This window comes from Pteronotus mesoamericanus, unplaced genomic scaffold (genome assembly GCF_021234165.1).
Source record: "Pteronotus mesoamericanus isolate MK-2021 breed Mesoamerican mustached bat unplaced genomic scaffold, CSHL_Meso_final contig_1242, whole genome shotgun sequence".
Taxonomy (NCBI): domain Eukaryota; kingdom Metazoa; phylum Chordata; class Mammalia; order Chiroptera; family Mormoopidae; genus Pteronotus; species Pteronotus mesoamericanus.
The window spans coordinates 2,897,823-2,918,643 of NW_026555053.1; the positions used below are offsets into that span (position 1 = coordinate 2,897,823).

A 20,821-nucleotide genomic window follows, 5' to 3' on the forward strand; every position below is an offset into this window, starting at 1 on the left:
CTTGCTCATTCTCACTTCCTTCCCTCTTTTCTCAAGGAAGAAGTGGGCATGTTCCTTCCATAGCTGGCGGCAGAGCCCTGCTCCCTTTTGTCCTCTGCCTGTTGTGCCTTCATTCCCTCCTTCACTTGTTCTTTTCTTGCAGAAGACGCTGCAGGTTAGTGCCTCTTCTTCAGTCATTAGAGAAGGAGGAAGAGAGAGACAGGCAGACAAACAGACACACACGTCCTGAGACAGGCGCTCCTTCCCTAGGAGGCGCCATCTTCTCAGATTAACCCTTTCTTTCCATTTTAAACCTCTTGAAAAAGAAGTCCCCATTTGCTGTCTCTAGTTCCCCACTTCTACTTACTTTTCTGGTTGCAGTAACCTGCCTCCTCCGCCCTCACCGCACTTAGACTCCCCTTTCTGGGGTCGTGGGTGACATTCTTCGTTATTTGCCACATCCTTTTCTCTTTGCCACCCATCTCTCTGCAACATTTGAAGTTGGTGACCTCTTCCAGCTTCCTGAAACATTTTCCTTCCTTGATTGCCATCATGTGGTTCTCTCATGGTTTTCACTCTACTTATTATAGCGACTATTCTTTCTCTGTAATATTTGTCTCTGAAATGTCCTGTTCTGAGGCACAGTCCTTGACCATTTTTGTTTCTGTACAGCCTGCTTCTCTAGTGAGCTCATGCACTCTCGTGGTGCCTTTTGTCATACCTGGGTTTCCAGCCTGGCCTCCTGAGTTTTTCAGGCTTGTAGTCCCTGCTGCCCGCAGGCTGCCACTGCCCGGAGGCCTGTTGACATTTCAGCCTGAGCGGGTTTCAGGCATGAATTTATTGTCTTTCTGGCCTGCTTTTCCTGGTGTCCCCAGCCTTGCTTAATGACGTCATCTTTTATTTAGTCATCCAACCACAAGTCACCAAATCATCGTTTAAAAATAAAGCAGCCTTTTTCCTTTTATAGAAGTTTGTGCAAGTTTACTATGGAGGGTACGTGTTGGCAGATTTTCTTCTGGAACAGTGTGAGAATGTGGACTTTCCCCACATATCGCACAATACTGGGTTGCTATCATTCTTTTTTATTTCTGCCAGTCTGATAGCTGAAAATGGTGTTATTGTTACTTTACTTTACCTTGATTAGTAATGAGTTTAAGAATTTTTTCCTGTAATTATTGGCCATTTGTATTCTTTCGTGAACTTCCTTTTTGTGTTTCTAACCCTTTTTTTTATCCTAGGGAAAGATTTGTTATTTTATTTACTTTGAGCATGTAAAATATATATTTTTTATAAATATTATAGGGAATTGTTAGTTCCTTGTTATATATTACAAATCCACCTCCCCTTGGTTTATCTTTCCATTTAATTTTTTTCTTTATCTTTTTCTTTTAATTTACTTTTTAAAATTGCCTTACAGAAGTTTAACTGCTTTTTGCGTAGCCAGTTTTTCCCCCTCTCCTGTCATGATTTCTGCTTCTGTAGCCTTGTGTGGAAAGGCATTTCCCATTTCAAGATTGTACAACCATTCATCTATATTTTTTCCCTCCTTTTGTTCTTTTTTTATTTTTTAAATCTCTAATGCATCTGATATTTCATGTCAGTAGCAAAATGTGAGGTCAGGAGCTACCTTTGCTTTTTCTGTTCTTCTCCAGTTGTCCGTAAAGCCTTCCCCTTGCCCAGGGCCTGCTGGCCCCCTCCCCGCCATCCAACAGGCAGGCAGGGGCACGGTTCTTTCTCTGTGATTAGTCATCGTTTTTCTTTCTGTTTCCAACATTGCCCTAGTTAAAGGCCTTATCATCTCACCTAGATTCCTGAAATAGTTGCCTAATATTTCCCTCTTGAATCCTTCTTCCATGCTGTTGTCCTGGTTACTCTTCTGTTTGAAAACTTGCATGGTTCCCATTGCCTGCAGATGAAATGCGAAGCTCCGGACACATCCCCACGGGCTCCTCCAGCACAATGATTTGTCACCCCCGGAGCATGCCATTTGTTCTCATGCCTTTTTGCCCTTTGAAAAGCTGTTTCCTTTATCTCAACTGCCTCCTTTTCCCATTTTTCACCTCTGAATACAATTTATCTTGCAAAGGTCAGATATCATCTCCTACTGTGGCCATCTGGTTAAGCATCTCTGTTCCAAGAAGGCGACCTCCGCAAAGGTGGGGACAGGTGTTCAGCACCTTTAATAAGTGTCGCACAGAACGGTCCATTAAAAGTGTTTCCTGAATGGATATGTAGCTGTCGGAGTAAATAGGTTTTCTTTTGGTAGGTTGATTTAAAATATGTGTACAATGAAGCTTTATAAAAAAACAGTCTAAATATGAAAGATAAATAAGAATTACGTGGAAGGAGAAGCACTCATTTTCACGCTGTGTCCCCTTCGCCAGGGCTAGCATGTCACACGCCTCTCCCTGGGCGCTGGGAGAGCGGCGCGCCGCGGTGCGCGGTGCTGCGGGGAGGCGGCCCCGGAGCCGCGCCTGTGTCCGCGGGGGCGCCCTCGGCGGCAGCCGCCGTTTTTGAAGGAGGCAGCGTGTTGCCGCACGGGAGTGGGCCTATAGCGTCACACCAACTTGGGTTCAAAAGTGAGCTTAGCCACTTGGAAACAAGGTGGGTATTTTTGGACAGGTTACTTTGCTTTTAGGAGCCTGTAGTGCTTACCTTATGGGGGTTTTGTAAGTGTCAAGTGAGATCACTCAGGCCAACTATTTAGCCTAATATCTGCCACATGGTGTTAGAGATGTGTGTGTGTGCGTTGCTCGTATGGAAAAGCAACCATTGAGGAGGATAAAATGTTGAAAGTTTCTGTCCATTGTTGGGAGAGGAAGGGCTAAGATCTCTTCCCTCCATTTGCTTCTCCTCTTACGAGAGATGCTCTTACTGTAAAAAGCGTGAGTTTCGGCGCGGCCGTGGCTGAGTCCTGCTCACAGGTCGGGTGTGCGGATGGCCCATCACCACTAGGCAGGGTATCCTCAGGACTTCTCTTTAAAGTGACTTATTTGTTAAAATATTTGTCCTTGTAGAAACGTTTGCACTTGAAGAAAAATGTGCAAACCCCACATTGTTGTCAGAATGATGTTCTGAAACGGGCCGGCTCAGGCCATCCCCCACTGACAACCCGGCAGTGTCCCCGCGGCTGGGGAGAAGGAAGGGCTCCATGGCCCTGCTGACCAGCCTTGCGCCCCCCAGCCTGCCCACTTCTCCGTCTTCGCCCCCCAGCGTTTCTCCCGCCCTTTACCTGCCAGCAGTGGCAGTGCTGAGCCTGTGCCATGGGGTGACCGGTGTTTTGGGCACGGTGACAGTGAGAGCCGGGTGGGCGGTGGGAGGGGAGGGGAGGCGGTGGGGCGGACGAGAAGGCGTTAATGAGCTTTCCAACCGTGAGACTCTGTGAGAATTGTTCAGATGGCGTTAAACAGGAGGCTTGGGGAAAAGTTGTGCTGGCTAACAATTTTTCTTTTGTGCATAAGTTGTTTTATTTTTTATTTCAGCTTCTTTGAGATATAATTAACACACAGCATTGCAAGGTACTTTAAGTATACATTGTCACAATTGGTTATACATATACATTGTGAAACAACCATGTAGTTAATTAATATATCCATCATCTCACATGTTTATGTATTTTGGTGAGAACATTTGTGTTATACTCCCAGCAAATTTCAATTATACAATATAGTGTTTTCCACCGTAGTCACCATGTTTTACATCGTTGAGGTTTTTCTACTGTTCCTTTGTGTGTGTCTCTGTGTTTAAGATTCCACATGTAAGTGACACCATGCAATATTTGCCCTAGTGGCAGGACTTTCTTCTTTCTCCTACTGAATAATATTTCTTTATACACACAGGCGCGCGCGTGCGCCCCACGTCTTCTTTATCCATTTATATGTTGAGGGACAGTTGGGTTGTTTCCATATCTCGACTGTTGTGAATAATGCTGCAACGAACATGTCTTCGTTCAGACAGTTCAGACCTGTCTTTGATATCCAGGTTCCGTTTCCTTTCCTTTGGGTGTATACCTGGAAGTGGAACGGCGGGATCACGCGGCACTTCCATTTTTAATTTTTTGAAGGACCTCCACGTTGCCATCATAGTAGCTGCACCAATTTACCCGCCCCCAGTGGTGCACAGGGGTTCTCTTCTCTACGTCCTCCCCAGCACCTGTTACCCCTGGCCTGGCCGGGACGGCCTGCCTGCTGGCTTATTCCAGCCCCTTGGCCTCTGCGCGCCCCTTCCGCCACAGCTGCCTTTTCTTCTGGCCCGACGCTTGCGGGATGTGTAAGGTGCTGCGCTTCCCTGTAGTAAACGTCCTCGTGCAGCTCCTCGTCAGGGCTGCTTATGGCCGTTCGGGGCGGGAGGCGCAGATGGGGGCTGTGGGGGAGGTCGCGAGCCCCTCCTTCCACTGGGGTGTTAACCCGGGTAATCCCGGGGCGGGGGGCTGCGCAACCCCGGGGACTGGCTGGGATTCAAGACAAAATCTCTTACTGTGCTGTTCCTTTATCGTCTTCTCTGTGTGTTCACCTCATTTTGAGAAGTAATTTTTTCTTCATGCTGTTGCATAAAGCTCTGTTGCTGACTTACAGTAGAGCTGTCCCAGGCTTGTTCCTGTTCATGAGGTCACAAGCCTGCCTTTGCCCTGAGAGCCAGGCTTGCCCAGAGCGGTTTGCTTGTCCTTTTCTCAGTAAAATATCGGAGGGGTTATTATACGAGATTTGTCCTGAGACTACAACTACTTTCCCTACCAATGACCTGCACTCTTTACCATGTTTCCCTCTGGTCTTTAGACTCTTCCAGAAGTGTAGTTTGGATTTTGTAACTGTTACAAAGTGCAATCTCATTTAGTTACTATGGTATTTCTTCTGGAAAACTCATTTGTTTCCTCCCTCCCTCCGGCATTTAAGTTCTACCTGAAAGAAATGTCAGAAGGGAAAATTTCATTCATTATCATTCAGTTTAAGAAATAACCCCAAAATTCTCTGGTCGAATCTGAGTAGAATAATTTTAAATTAGAGGTTTTAATCTGAGAGTGAATGAAATCTCTGAAATACAGATATTTATGTATATGTGTATTTTTCTGGGGGAGGATCTATGGCATTTCTTAGACATTTAAAGGATTCTGCCATTTAAAAAATGGTTTAAAAACATTGCCCTAAATGATTTTTAGTTACATACCTTTCTGCTTGTAGAAAACATGCAATTAAACTCTGTGATTTGTTTTATCTTGGGCTTTCCGGAAATCTTGTGAAAGGCTTTCAAGGGGTGAAATATACTTTTTCTTTTCCCTTTACAACCTCCTTTCTTCTGAAAACTACTTAATTCATTTTTATTGTTTCCATTAGAGTTACCTTCAGTGTTTCAGCTGAGATAATTGACTATGTTGGCAACCCAAGACAACCGTAAAACCTTGAACCTGGAAGTTCACTGTGGGTTCTGAATTATAAAACCAGAAGAGAACTTCAGCACTAAACTTAAACTTCTGAACAGCTGAGATGATGGCTTCAGTTACAAGTAGTTTTTCTTAGGAGCTTTTAAGGAGTAACTTAAGGACTGAGAGAAAGGATCCGAGGTTCATGGGGCAGTTGGGACCTGGGGAGCCAGCTGTCTCTGTTGCGCAGGAGCAGAAAGTAGGGTAGACAAGAAGGTGGCATTTATGCTCAGGAATCTTCCTAAGGCCCCTGCCTCCCAGACCTGACTGGGCAAGGACCGGGATGTGTGTGATATTGGATCTTAAAAGAGCGTTGCTTATGGTCATCTTAAGCCTCTCCAAGGAGATTGGAAATGAAGCTTGAATTTTCTAAGGAGTGCTTCAGACCTTCCTGCCTTTTCTCAAGTCCCCTCTTCCTTTGTGCAGGTGGATGGAAGCCTGTCTTGGGGAAGATCTGCCCCCCACCACAGAGCTGGAGGAGGGGCTTCGGAATGGGGTCTACCTTGCCAAACTGGGAAACTTCTTCTCTCCCAGAGTGGTGTCCCTGAAGAAAATCTACGACCGAGAGCAGACTAGATACAGGGTGAGTCCTTTCTTGCTTGGTGCTTAAATGTTTGTAACCCTGATAAGAGAAAGTTAGCGCACTTTATCGTGTGTAAGAGTTATTGAGAAATATGTTTATTTTCTCCACTGGCTGAGTGGAGAAAATAGTGCAAAGTCAAGATATGAAGTAAAAGAACATCAGCCATCTGTACTTCTGGCACGTTTCTTATGATGGTGGGTATTATCAAGGTCCTTGATGATTTTTTTATTTCTTAGAAGGTAGAGGAAGTAAGTAGGGGAACTACTACTTTAAATCTAATTTTAACCCAGCACTGAAATTTGTTGGCAAATTGAAAGCAATTTTAGGAAAAAAGATCATCCTGTGATATGAGACTTTGAGATAAAATGGGAAAGTGATCCGGTTTCAGAAAATTGAGATAAGTGAAAGGGTTTGATTGTTGTGGCCCAAGGCCCTGAAAAAGAAGACTGCTTAGTTAGATTGACAAGGACCACAATCTGTTGTCTGCAGAGCTCGTGGGGAGCTTTCCTGCGAGCTCTTATTTGAAAAAAGGATGCCTATAAAAGACAGTGAAAGATTGCAAAACCAAGAGCAAATATGAAAGGGGTTGATTATAAGAATTCAGCCAGAACTCAGAATGAACTAAGGGTGAAGATAGAATCAGAGGAGATTTTTGTGTTTTATGTGTAAATTTAAAGGAAAACAAGGACGGTATAGACCGTAAGCCAAATTAAAATCTCAAACGGAAATTTTTCTTAATCAAAAAGCAAATACTTACATAGTGAGTTTTAAATGAGTGGTTATTCTGAAGACCTCTCAGGGCTGTTCTGTTCAGAGTCTAGCGGATGTGTGAGAGAGCAGCCAGGCTGTAAGGAGGAGCAAGGCCGCAGCCACAGAGAAAACTACAGTCCCGCTTCAACGCCGCTTGAGGGTGAATCTTCCTGAAAAATAAGACATAGAGCTTTAGAGGGGGCGATTTGTATTTGTAGCATGGAAACCCTGATATTTAAGTATATTTAATAATATGGATCCCTTTGTATCGTCTGCCAGACACCCCACTGAGGGCTCTTTGTATGTTTTCTCATATAATCTTTACAACAAACATGTAAAGTAGGTGTTACAGATGGGAAGCTTGGACTCAGAAGGGCGAGATCACCGCCCAGTGTCACTAGCAGAGGGCCCAGCAGGAAAGGGAACCCAAGATAAGCGAATGCCGAGGACCGTGTTCTGCCGTGTGCACTAGATCCAGGGAGACCGTCCGGATGGTTCTAAGTGAGAGGAGCGAAGATGTGGATCTGGCTTTTCGGATTGGGAATATGAACGTAATGCTGTTGACAGACATTGAATTAAGGAGGACCTTGTGACGTCTCACAAGGAAACTTTTGCAGTAGAGGTTTTACTTAGTATCTGTGTCACTATTGCCAACAGTGCCTAACGCTTTTTCACTTGTTCCAGGCGACTGGCCTCCACTTTCGGCACACGGATAACGTGATTCAGTGGCTGAACGCCATGGATGACATCGGCTTGCCCAAGGTGAGTGACGCGCTCGTCCTGGCCCTGGCTCTGGTCTGACCGTCTTGGTGTAAGGTTCTAATTTTGCCTGTAAAAGTGTTCTTTATTTTTTAACCGAATCTGTGGTGATTTTTTTCCAAGAAAGTACTTGCTATCTCTTTCTCCTATTTTTTTAAAAAGATTTTATTTATTTATTTTTAGAGATGGGAAGAGAGGGAGAAAGAGAGGGAAACATCAATGTGTGGTTGCATTTCGCATGCCCCCTGCTGGGGACCTGGCCTGCAACCCAGGCCTGTGCCCTACACTGGGAATTGAACTCATGACCCTTTGATTTGCAGGCTGGCGCTGAATCCACTGAGTCACACCAGCTAGGGCTTGCTCTTCTATTTCTTTTAGAAAATAGTTTTTGCTCTTTTTCTTTTATATTCCTCATCTGGGCTTCACCTTGCCCTAGAGAAATTCCCTATGATGTCATTTACTTTTACTGCCAGTTGCAGACCTACACTGAAATTCACATACCACAAAATTCACCCTTTTAAAGTTTACAGTTCAGTGTTGTTTTTTTTTTTAAATTATTATTCACAAAGTTGTTATGTCAAAATTTGACTTAAGGAAATATAAGAGAAGGCTTTAGAAATGTCATCTTCCAGCTTCGGAATAACCAAATTTATAGGTAGTATGAAGGGTCATTTTATATTTCAAATTATTGAGGCAATATAATGACATTTACTCATATCTAGTTTTGGTCATGGCTGTAGGGTTGTTTTTTTTTTAACACCTTTATTGAGGTATAATTGATGTACAGGAAAACCATACATAGTATATACAGCTCGGTGAGTTCAGAGCGGTGGCTGTAGTGTTGATAATGGCGGTGTGTGCCCTTCAGTGTCTTGCTCGGGAGTTTATCTGGTGTTGCTCTTAGCGAAGTCGCTGTCTCCCGCCGCCCAGCCCTCCCTGCCGCCCGTGAAGGCTGTGCTGTGTCGTCGCTCTGCCAGGCACGGACACCTTTCTCCACCTTCCCGCCTCGTACCTGGGACCTAAGAGTTCCCCTTCTAGGAATTTATCCCCCTACCAAAAGATCGGACAAACACAAAAAGATGTAGGTGCAAGGAGTTTTTACCTTGCTTTTGGTAGAAAAAATTGATAGCGAACCACATGTTGCTTCACTAGGGGTCTGACCTGGGTGACAGCCAGGCAGCGAGGCCGGTGCAGTGCAGCCTGTAGAAGGGCTGACATCGCCCCGTATTGACGAGGGAAGCTGTCTGTGGTGTGCTAAGTGGGAAAAGGTATGATAGGCTCAGGTTATAAGGATTTGTGCTTTGGCTAAGATGAGATTACTATTTTTGTGTAAAAATAAAGAGTAATCTTGGGAAAACTATAAAGGAGATACAGTTTTCATTTCTGTGGGATGGGATTGGGTTTGTTTTTTTTTCCTTCATACTTTACTATAGACTCTAAATTTTTGTAACCAAAAAACTAAAATGAAGAAAACGAAAGTGAGATGTGGAGTATTAGGAAGTGGCTAAAACCACTGGGAAGTGACTATTTGGTGTTCACAGTACTGAGCTTACTGTTGCATATCTGTCTGTTGAATGGACTAAAATCCAAAGAGTCTTTGTAGAAGATGAGATTTTGTCCTCTTCCCCCCTCCCCCACAGCGTAGTGCTAAAAGTTTTCTTCCTTGCACTGGTAGGTTTGAGAATTAGGCCCCACAAATGTCAGGAAATGCAATACGTCAAGTTGTGATGGCTACTTGGCACCTGTAACTTCCTGTTCCTGTTTTTTATGTGCCATGCCCATTGGGCAGTGACGATTTAGCCTCTTTTGAATGGCTCTAAGAGCTTTGTTGATGCTTGCTATTGCTAGTAATTGTTATTATAAAATGCTTTTTTAATGATGGAATTTTAATTGCCTTTTTTTGTTGACTAACAGTAGTGCATTGTCCTGGACCACAATTTGCAACAAACATGGACTTCCCAAAGGCTTTTAGGGACGACAGGTTTTCAGGGCTGTTTCGAAATGTCCTTCTACGTGACTCAGGTCCAGCAGACTTTTGAGTGCTGTAGACTACAGATACCTAGCCTAGAAATGGAGCATTGGCCATAATGTGATGTATGATACGCAATTGGCAATTCATATGTAGTGTTTATTGGAGTAACTTCCCTAATCTCTTTATATGGTACATACAGTTCATTATAGAAACTCACTGTGATAATTTTTTGGTTCTTATCCTTTTTGACTATTTATTATAATTGGTGCAATTGGCCACTTCCTCTATGAAATATTTTGTTATTTTGAGTTTAATTTTTTAAATTGTTTTTAACCTGCCCAGCTAAGTCCTCTGTTTCCTTCCACTATTTCATCTTCTGTATCTTAGTGGTGGGCATTACTTGAGATGCAGTCCTTATTTTAGCTACATTCTCCCATTCTCAAGATTTCAGTTATCTTGAAGACTCTTTTAAGATAAGCAGAGTGCCTTCCATTGGGCGTTTCTTCTTGGATAGCTTTCTGTCACCTGCACATCTGCAACTAAACCTGCCTTTTCTGTCACACTGACTTCCCTCCTCTCTAATAAAGGGAACCTTGCTACCGTTTTCCCAGCTGCCCAGCCTCGGAACCGCGGGGTTACCTCGGCCTCCAGTGCAAGTGCCCCCCAAGCCGTCCTCATGGCTTTGAAGCGTCTCGTTTGTCTGCTCGAACAGCCCGTCGGCCCCTGTAGCCTCTGTCTCCTCGCTATTCGCTGTATCCTGTGTCTTGTCTCCAGTCAATCTTCCTGAGGCTCTGAGGCTCTGTCTTTAATCCTTGGCTCCAAAGTTAGGACTTCTCTGTGGCCTGCGTATCAAGTTCAAACTTGTCTGACTTTCAAGGTCCTCGTAATCTGATTCCATCCTACCTACCAACCTTACTTTTCTGGTACTGTCTGAAATGCATGCTGTACTGTTTTCGGGAAGGCCAGCTCACTGCGATTTTCACCTTTCAGGAGAGGACAGCCCAGTCTTGGGAAGAGGGCATGTAGGAAGTTGGGAAAATTATCAAAGAAAGATGATGTTGCGCTGACTGGTGTGGCTCAGTTGGTTGGGAATCGGTCCACAAAGTGAAAGGTCCCCGATCGATTCCCTGGTCGGGGCGCATGCCTGGGTTGTGGGTTCGGTTCCCAGTTGAGAAGCGTATGGGGGGCAACCGATTGACGTTTCTCTCTCACATTGATGTTACTCTCCCTCTCTTTCTCCCTCCCTTTTCCTCTCTCTAAAAATAAATAAATACTTTAAAAAAAGGATGATTCTAATACAACCTGTTTCTCAAGGGGGGAAGTTCTTGCAGTGGAGAGCCAAGATTATTGTGGGAAGAGCATAAAAACAAAGAATTAAACACAATGTGTTTAAGTTGCTGAAAGAGATACCAAGTGCTGTAGTGCTCTCTCCCACTGCCTTGTCAAACTTCTCCTAGTTACCTCATAATTCAGTTTTTACCTCTCCAATCCATTGTTATTCCTTTTTTCCCCTAAATTACAGAATGAATTGTATGGTGCCTCATTACCATGAGAATAGGTTTTGAAGTTCAAGGCTATTCCCAATCCAAACCTACTCTGTTTCTGTGGACCTCATTCATAAATTCATCAAACATAGAGCTCCTTCCATGACCTTGGCTCTGGGCTTGGCTTTGAAGATACAGCAGTGAACAACTTAGACGTGGCCGCTGCCTTCATGGGGCTTATAGTCTGTTGGAGGCGTCAAACAGATGTCAATGCAAATAATTGATTAGTTGTGCTAAGTGCCACCAAGGGAACATACCCATCTCCCACAGTCCCGTCCATACACATCCTCTGTTCTAGCTATTCCATCTGTGTATCTTTCCAGTTCCCCCCAGCAGTATAACACATCTTAATATTTTGGAGTTTTTTCAATGTCTAAATACAGTGGTTTCTATAGATTGAAGCACTTAGTTAATGTTCGATGTTGAATTACTCCTCAGTCTAGGCATGGTAGCCATGCCTAGGTAGTAGCCAGCAAGACGCAATCCTTCAAAGCCAGTGTTTTAAACTGGACTAGAGTTTAGGTTTATCTGCCCTTGTCTGAGCCTGCAGTGCATGTCACCTTCACAGAGCTGGGGAAGTTCGGTGGGCTGACCAAATACGGCTTTTTCAAGCAGTGGTTTTCATTCTGTATTGTAGCATTTTATCCCTTGCATTACTTAGGATGAAATGTCTCTTTACCCTAATGAAATTATTTACTGAATGCCAACGATGTTTTCTAATTGTCTGGTGTTTTATTTGTATTACTGATTATTGTTGAAGAGATCAAAAGAAACCCAATGGGTGGATACCTTACTCTACTTCTTTTGTTTCTCCTTAGATTTTTTACCCAGAAACAACAGATATCTATGACCGAAAGAACATGCCAAGATGTATCTATTGTATCCATGCACTCAGGTAATCCAGTTTTCGTGATAAAATAAGCAGTGTACATAGATACAGAGAACAGGCATTCTCTTTCTTTTTAATTAAAATCTCTTAAAAATTATAAAAAAGTATGTATTTGAAAGAGTTTATGGTTTACTATTCTGTTTCAAACTGATAGGCTGAATTACAAATAGACTATGTCTTGATACTTTAGTAGTTCAATCCAATTTTGTCAACATCTTCAAATAATACCAGTAAATATCAAATGGTTGATTTATAATTTATTTAGTTATCGACATCCTCACCAAGACATTTGTTCATTAAATAATTTTTATGGCAACACAAATAAATAGGAACGGACACAAAGTAAAATTTTTTCACAATTTTATAGTAAACTTGGAAGATGGCTTCATTTTAGATTCTGACTCTTAGAATCAACAAAGTTCAGAACTGGGAGGGGGAGGCGGTGTGTATGGGGATGGGAGCAGGCACTAATAACAGCAGAGCGTCCGCGTCTGCCTGGCAGCATGGACTGGCGGAGGGGCTTGTCCGAGTGTGATTTCCTGCTAGGGCTTCCCATTTAACGTCGCATCCTGTATGTGTGCTTAATGTTAATTGTATTGATATGAATGCATGTAAAATACTGACCCATAAGACACGCATTTTCTCCATTGTGGTCAAATTCATGCCAGAGCCTTGATTTCCCCGGAACCAATGTGCAACCCACAAAAGAACTAGGGAATCTCTTCTGTGGACTTACGTATTAACTTCCTTTCTAGGCAGTTCCCTCTGTAGGCTCTCTTCCTTCTGGTCTGTCTGCCGTGCTGTCCCCAGAGCTATCTTTCCAAACCAGCCCTGCTCATATTAGATTATCTGTAAGGTATTGTGGACAGCTCTTTCCAGCCTCAGCTCTAGCCGTTCCCCACTCGGGAGCTGTGCTCCGGTCTCTAGTCTTAGGCGGACGCCGTGCAGGGCCTTTGCCTGTGCTGTTTCCTTGGCCTGAAGGCCCTTTCTCCTGCTGGCTCGGAGGGCTACCTCTTCTTTGATACATTTTTAAAACTTTTTATCTTTCAGGCATAATTAGTTACTTCCTGTCTTTGTGCTTCTTTTACTTCAAGTATGGTGCTTGTTACATTGTAGTCTGGTTCTTTGCTCTTACACAGAACTTGCTTTTTGTGGACCCCTTGGTGGCAGGAACGATTTCCTTTATTCTTCACTTATCTTTGTGTGTCTCTAGCACTTAGATGCCTGGCAAATAGTTGGTAAACAACTAAAGTGTGTCCAGATCATACATTGTAACAAATCTTCCTGCCCCCTCCTTTCACTCAAGGGGATATTTTCTGCCCTATAAATACATATAAAAGGCAAGTGGTATTTTCCCTTTATCAGACGACTTTGTTTGTCTTGGCCTAGCCAGTGACATCTTAGCTCTGTTCCCACTGTCTTGGTGACGTTTTGTGATACCCAGTGACTCCAGGTTGTGCCTTTGTCCAAACTCCAGTGGTGTGTTTGTTTGTTCTATTAGCTTTGGCTTTTTAGTTATATGCTGTCTCTTCCATGTGTTTAACCTTTTCTCCCTGTTGCATTATTAGCATCTTAGGGACAGAGGCCATGCCTTACCCATTTCCCCTCCAGGGCACATGGAATAATGTTGGGCAGACAATGGGAACGTGAGAATTCTTTAAAAAGGTTGAGGAATGGGTGATGTTGAGGGGAATTTTCAGATTGTAGCAATTGGAAATGGGTATGTCTGAGCCAAAATCAGCTTAATTCTGACTGACTTCCTGTTAGCAGAGGTCTGTCTGTGTAGATAGCCTTGGGCAGGCTGCAGCCACAGAGGTGCTTGCAGGGGGCGGCACTGGGCCCCGCCCCTCTTTGCAGTCACCAGTGCCTGCAGTGCGGCCTGGGTCCCAGGTCCTCACAGCCTCTGGAACGGGGCCGAAGAGTTAACTGCCTTTCTGATGACGGAGTCAGGGTGAGAAAGGGAGGAAGCCTGCTATTGTTTCCATTCTCCTCAGCAAGCAGCCTGTGCTTGGAAAGTGTATGCAGAGCGCTGCGCTCAGCCCAGTGATTTCTGATTTCTGTCCTCCTTACTAGTGTTTTTGCTGAGGGGGGGTGGACAACACTTGAGAATATGCACGAAGTGGGTGTACCGGAGCCTCCTTACCATAAAGGCCAATCTTTTTCAGAGCAGGTTCCCCACTTCACCGAACTGGACAGGGCACCAGCTCCCTTTTGGATCAGCAGTCGCAGGGAGGGTTCACCCCCTGTGTGTCCCTTCCTGCCCCTCCCCTTCTTTTTAAGTCTTGACGGGCATTGTCCCTGAGATAGTCATTGTGCTTTGGCCCTGCTGCCTGGCCCTTGTAGATGACATTCCACTCTCAGACGAGGGCCCCAAGTCTCCATTATCCCAAATATATCTGTGTACTTTATTTTAACGTCCCCTGGTGTTATTATTTTTCTCAGAGCTGATTTTGGGATTAAATAGACCCACAAATCTTTATCCTAAATTCAAAAGAAACTAAAAGCTCTGAAAATTAAGTTTGGTTCAAAGTCATTTAAGTTGACAAAATTGGGTCAGAATTGTTTGAGGTTATTTAGAATATTTATCTACTTGGTATGACTATATATATATGTGTTTCTCTGCAGAAAACCAACGTATTTAATTTAGGGGGGGCTGCCTCAAGGCTTGCTGGGGCTGTTTTATAACACTGTGTGCATTTAAAACCTTTCTGACATCTGAGAAATCCTAAATTCATATCTGGTCCAAAGATTTCAGATGCCGGATCGGGGACCTGTGCTAGATTCTGTTTCCTCCTCAGCTGCCGTGTTATTAATAATCCTTGAGGTTAGCATGGTGGTTTCTAGGTTACTGCGTCATCAGAAATGAACATTGGCGTCCACATAGGCTAACATAGCTTCTTTCTCCCCATTGATAAAAAGTATTAGTGAAATGGGGAAAAAGAAGAGGCAAAGAGGTCTCGGCTCCATGATAGGCCCACGAGGCGACCCAGCAGCTCATCTGTAAAAGTAGGTGCAGGAGAGCCGAGCAGAGGCTGGACAGTGATGCTCACCATTAGGATTTGAAGTTCCAGCTTTGAGGTTAAGTGCTTTTGTTTTGGGACAAGAGGATCTAAGTGGCCATTATGATTATATTCATAGCTCCAGCATCTCCTTAGAATACTCCTAATACTGAAAATGAGATAAAAGAAGATGGTGCCCAGGTCTCACCTTCACCTCTGCTCTTCATGGTAACTAGCGGTGTTGCAACTCCTTTAATTTACCATTGAGGGACACTGAACACTCACTCTTCCTAAGGCTGTGAAAGTGACGTTCTTGAACTTCTTAAAGTGTGACGGCCACTGTCCTGTTTTAGAGTAGGAAAAAAAGAGGATGAAATTCCTGGAGAAAAAATAGCTGTTCTGCTTTGGAAAATTTATTGAATAGGTTTAAAATCCGAGAGAAGAACTTTAAGTGGTTCTGTCTTGAGCATTTTACTCTAAAGAAAAACACTTAATCATGACCTGATTTACACTTGTACTCACCAGAGAAAACTATTAGCGACTGTGGATGATAAATTCGAATATGTGTTCAGAACATCTGTGGTGTTTTTTTAGATTATACTTATTTTATACAATTTAAGTTCTGATCAGTTGTGTGAATGTAATATGTGTTTTACCTACGTGTGCTTAGGTAATACTGAGGTTTATAGATTATTTGCAAAAACTGCAGACTACTTTGTTGAGCTGCTGCGGTTTGTTTCTTAGGCCCTAGTAAACAAATTTTTTAAAGACGTCTCCTGTGCCCCCCGCACCGCCAGGCGGTCCGTGCTGCTCGCGCCGCCCCCCCCCCCGCCCCGGGCGCCCTTCCCGTGTCTGGTTTGTTGCCTCCGATCTGCTGACCTTAGAATCCAGTCGGCGTGACTCAGGCCCACAGACACTTACTCACCTCGCCACCTTTGGGATATTGATTAATGTTATTAATCTGTGCTACGCTCTGAGTAGACATTGGTGAACAAGACTCTTATGTATCGTCCCTCCATTCGTGAACCTTAGAGGCTAGTAGATTTTAATTTAAAGAGGAAAGTATATAATATATACTCCATTGAAAACCCTAAGGTAACCTGAAACTTTTCCATCAGTAATATGAATTCACTTTAAATAAGATTTTCTATCTGAATAATTTTCATGAGACTTTTCTAAAATGTCTTATTTCTTCAAACATTCAATCACACACTGGATCCGTACGAGATTGGATTTGAACTTGTGTCTGCTGCTGCCCAGACCAGCATTTTTTGCATTACAGTATGTGACATTCTAGGACAGTGTTATTATGTGAAACTGAAATAGGGCTCTGAGGTCAAGCATTGTAGCTGCAAAGGGGAACGTTGCCGTGCGCTGGGAGTGTCTCCCTGTTCAGGACGGTTCTGTTCTTTATCCTGGTTTTCTCCTTTAAGAGCAGCAGTCTCAGCTGGGTACGGCTGGGAGGTCTCAATCTTTCGCATATTTGTGTCTTCTAGTTTGTACCTGTTCAAACTGGGCCTGGCTCCTCAGATTCAAGACCTGTATGGAAAGGTTGACTTCACTGGTAAGGACTTACAAGCCCGGCAGGAAGTACTCAATTTATGTGGAAATCGCCTGGAGAGTCAACAAAATCAATCTTAGTGATGTAGGGCTTGAAAAATACTGTGGCCACAGAAATGAACGGAGGATAAATAACTTGCTTCTCTGGTCTGGGGGAAAGAACACTAAGCTTGGAATTTCGGGCTCTATTCTGTCAGCTACGGCAATGGGTGTGGTTAGTGAGTCTCAGTTTTCTTATATCTAAATTGGGGATCATGTTAACATATAACATATTAAAAAATCTGTAACATTAACCTATAACATTAAATGTTCATGTACTGTGGGAAAAAACCCCCACTATGACAGTCTTTCCCCTTCCCTTCCAGAAAGTACCTATTGTGGGCAAAGCAAGGGTAGGGGGAGTGAGATGAGGCAAAGATGATAATTTTGTGATTTTTAAATTAAAAAAAAATTTACATTCACTTAAAAAGTTAGCTTATTTTTAAAACTGATTTTTGAGAGAGAGAGAGAGAGAGGAAGGAAAAGAAGGAGAAATAGACAGACAGACAGACAGAAATAGCAGTCATTGCCAGCAAATACTCAGAAGAGATGGGGACTTGGCGGGGGGAGGACAGCGGTGATACTGGTTAGGGGTAAGATAGAACCAACTGTTTCACGGTGGTGATTACCTTATAGGCCTGGGAACTGTGAAAATGGCAATGAAACCTTTATCTGTGGTAGTTTTCCTTCCAGGGAAGTTGTTCGGCAGACCTAGGGGGAGGGCCTGACCTTACATGTTGTTTTCTTTATCATTTAGTTTCCTGCCTTAGAAACGAAATAGTAGCTAGTGATTTGGATTCTAAAGACTGAGAGAACCAACTGCCTTGTAATTTACTTCTTGTTGAGCTTCCTTTTATGCAGCTTCATTCAGAGCTTAATGTGGGAAATGCCATAGGTAGCAGTTTTGAAAGACTAGTTTCTGTGGGGCCTTCTCATGCTATAGTTATTTTCGAGGCTCTTGAAAATAGTAATAATAGTTATATCTACTGAGCGTGCGTTATGTACCAGGTACTATGTTAAGTGCCTTGTATATACTATCTCATTAAATCCTTTTAACAACCCTTAGGGGTAGATGCCATTTTATCCCGTTTTTCATAGTTGAGGAATCCCCTTCCTTCTTTGAGTTACAGAAAGGTGCTTAACTTGGTCTTACTTCTTCCTGTAGAGGAAGAAATCAACAACATGAAGATTGAGCTGGAGAAGTACGGGATCCAGATGCCTGCCTTCAGCAAGATCGGGGGCATCCTGGCTAACGAGCTCTCAGTGGATGAAGCCGCATGTAAGAGAGGAATATTGTGGGTTCAAGTGGGGTCATTGCTACCACTTCCAGGAATTAATACTCTAATGATGATCTTGGACATTAGAAATTTTGCTAGCAAGTTTAGGTCAGTAGATCTAGTTATAAACACTTCTATAATCTTTTATGCCATAATTATTTGAAAATAAATGATTGATTTTGATTATCATACAAACACTTAGAAAGTGAGTTCTGCATTTTGGTGTCTCTTTGAGATGATTGTTCAAATGCCCTTTGCAGGGCTCTCTTGTGAGTATTTCCCTGTGAGTTTCCAAACTTGGCCTCCCAAGTGTGGATCGGCCTCCCAAGTGTGGACCGGAACAGAGCTCCGTGTGTCCTAAGGAGGGGGCGAGGCTTGCAGGCCCCGGCAGCCACCCCTCCCACCCCAGTCCCTACTGCGCTGTTAAAACAAGTCCTTCTCCATAATAATGTGTTGCGGTGTGGTGGTTTTGTATGTGTAACATGTATTCTTTACTCTGTATAACCTCAGCCTCTGTGTTTTGAATTCACTTTTAGTGCATGCTGCCGTAATTGCTATTAACGAAGCTGTGGACCGCAGAATTCCAGCTGACACATTTACAGCTTTGAAAAACCCCAATGCCATGCTTGTAAATCTTGAAGAGTCCTTGGCTTCCACTTACCAGGATGTACTCTATCAGGCCAAACATGACAAGATGACAAACGCTAAAAACAGGGTAAAAATGGAACATCTGTTATTTATTTACATACAGTAAGATTCGCCCATTTCGAGTGTACGGTCTGATGAGTTTTGACAAGTGTATGTTGTTCTGTAACCATCATTCCCAAAGTTCCCAGGCCTCGCTTGGCAATCTGTCCCCCGCTCCTCACCCCTGACCCCAGTGAACTACCTATCTGTTTTTACACTAGGGTTTTCTTTTTTGAGAAATTCATATAAATGAAATGGAATTACACAGGGTGTAGTTAGTCTTTTGGCTTTAGATTCCATGTTGACTTCCACTTTCTCCTTGAATTTTCTGCAGACTGGTGGGAGGCTCTGAGGGCTGGTCCCTGCGTGCCCATCCTGTTCAGTGGGAGGCAGGGCTGCCTGTTCACTGTGAGCAGGGCAGGGTCCGCCGGAGCTTCCTTCTTTGCCTGGCGCTGGGAGAGCCCAGAGCTTGTCCTTCACAAGCAGACCTGCTTTTTATGTCTTCGTTATATTTATAGCTGTGTGGCATTCCACTTGGTTCTTGACTAAGGATTTTAAGCCACACCTTTACTTGCTCTTGGTTCTGTTACGGAGGGGGAGAAGCTCACGTTTATTTCCATAGCCTTCTTAGAGACCTGAGCTAATCTAATTACGCGTTTAATCCACCTGCAGACAGACAACTCTGAGAGAGAGAGAGATGTTTATGAGGAGCTGCTCACTCAAGCTGAAATTCAAGGCAATATAAACAAAGTGAACAGTAAGTATGTCCCTGAGCAGGCTCGCAAGGGGGTACCGCAGAATAACGGGCGTGTGGGTCAGTTTGACCGTTTGGCGCTCCTACACCCTCCGGCGGCGCCTGTTGCCTTCAGGCAGCCCTCACGCCTCCGTCTGCTCTCATTGCTGGTGCTTCTGGACTGATCTTTTTGGCTTGTTTCACTCTTTCATCCTGTGTTACACACTTTAAAAAAAAAAATCTAAACAGGAATTTTATTTTTTCTATTTTAGAGTAATGTAATAGCTTTGTTTTTCTTTTGAAGACTAGTCCAAGCTATCCAGAGGTAAACAGTAAGCAAAGAAATCAGACCCCTATCATCTAGAAATAACCACTACTGATTTTTTTATGCATATCCCTTTCAAAACATTTTAAACACAAATGAAATTGTACTATTCACAGTGATTTTTGTTAATTTCTTGACCGTCATTTTAATTTTGTCACTCTTCTGCTAAAGAGCCTGCCTTGGTTCCTTATGACTTGATGCACTGCATGCAGATCCCTAGTCTGTGGAATTCTTTACGCAGAATTGTTTTTATTTTTACTGTATTTTTTCCTATTACCATTTAGTACTTGGCCACTGGGTCGGTGCCCAGCTGTCTACGCCTGGGAGCCCCTCGGCAGGCCTGGGTGTGGCCCAGGCATCTGTTAAATCTGGTGAAGGGCCTGGCAGGAGCCCCGGGGACGCAATGGCTTGAAGATTCTCGTACAACCCCCACGTTTCCAGCTTCTGTGGCACCGGCAGTAAAGGCTGCGCGAGTTCCGTGTGCCCGCTCTGAGCCTAGGCGGGTTTGGGGGAAGGACAGGCGTCCTAGGTTATACTGTTACCGTCGTGTTTTCTTCAGTGCACGCCCTTTTCCTCCTTAGCGTTTTCTGCGTTAGCAAACGTGAACCTGGCCTTGGACAAGGGGTCCCCCCTGGCCTTGTTCAGAGTCCTGCAGTCACCCGCGCTGGGCCTTCGAGGGCTGCAGGAGCAGAATAGCGACTGGTACCTCAAGCAGCTCCTGAGTGACCGACAGCAGAAGCGGCAGGTGAGGAGAGCCCGGGCCCGCCTGCGAGGGCTCACACGCGCCCGCTGGAGTCCCGTGCTGTCTCCTTAGAGATACTTACAGAGCTTGTTTTTCCTAGTGTACCTTTACCTCCTACATATAAATTATTAGGTTTTTAAAATATCCTCCGGGAAAGCACACATTGCCTTCAGCTCTCTTTGGTTTTAGAGCTGTACATCCTCTTTTAACAGAAATAACAGCCACGCTCCCAACCTAACCACCCCTCATCTGAAGCATTCCCTTTAATCCCCCAACTAACAGCCTTTGGAGGAGACCTGAGTTTTTCATTCTCACTTCAGGAATTGCCCCTATAAAAGCGTGTCCCCGCTAGCGCCCTCTGGCCAGCACCGCTAGTGCTCCCTGTGCGGGAGCAGGCCGTGGGGGCTTGTGCAGGGGGGTGTTCTCAGAACAAATGCGAGCGGCTTGCTTTCTGTCTAAACACGGGCAAGTATACATCATACTAATTCCCAGCTCATACTGGCCAGAATAAGTAGCATCAGTGTGCCAGTGATTCTGTAAACATTTTATCTCATGGCATTTTGATAC

General features: G+C 44.0%; 1 protein-coding gene across 1 annotated transcript in view; it reads left to right on the forward strand.

Annotated features, from left to right (window-relative positions):
* Window positions 1-20,821, forward strand: part of IQGAP1 (IQ motif containing GTPase activating protein 1) — a 68,756-nt gene that overhangs the window by 18,925 nt on the left and 29,010 nt on the right. Inside the window, exons 3-10 of the mRNA XM_054589301.1 lie at window positions 5,822-5,978; window positions 7,413-7,490; window positions 11,822-11,898; window positions 16,388-16,455; window positions 17,656-17,769; window positions 18,304-18,482; window positions 19,127-19,211; window positions 20,094-20,257. Of these exons, the coding sequence (XP_054445276.1) occupies window positions 5,822-5,978; window positions 7,413-7,490; window positions 11,822-11,898; window positions 16,388-16,455; window positions 17,656-17,769; window positions 18,304-18,482; window positions 19,127-19,211; window positions 20,094-20,257 (922 nt within the window). The remainder of the gene's footprint in view (window positions 1-5,821; window positions 5,979-7,412; window positions 7,491-11,821; window positions 11,899-16,387; window positions 16,456-17,655; window positions 17,770-18,303; window positions 18,483-19,126; window positions 19,212-20,093; window positions 20,258-20,821) is intronic.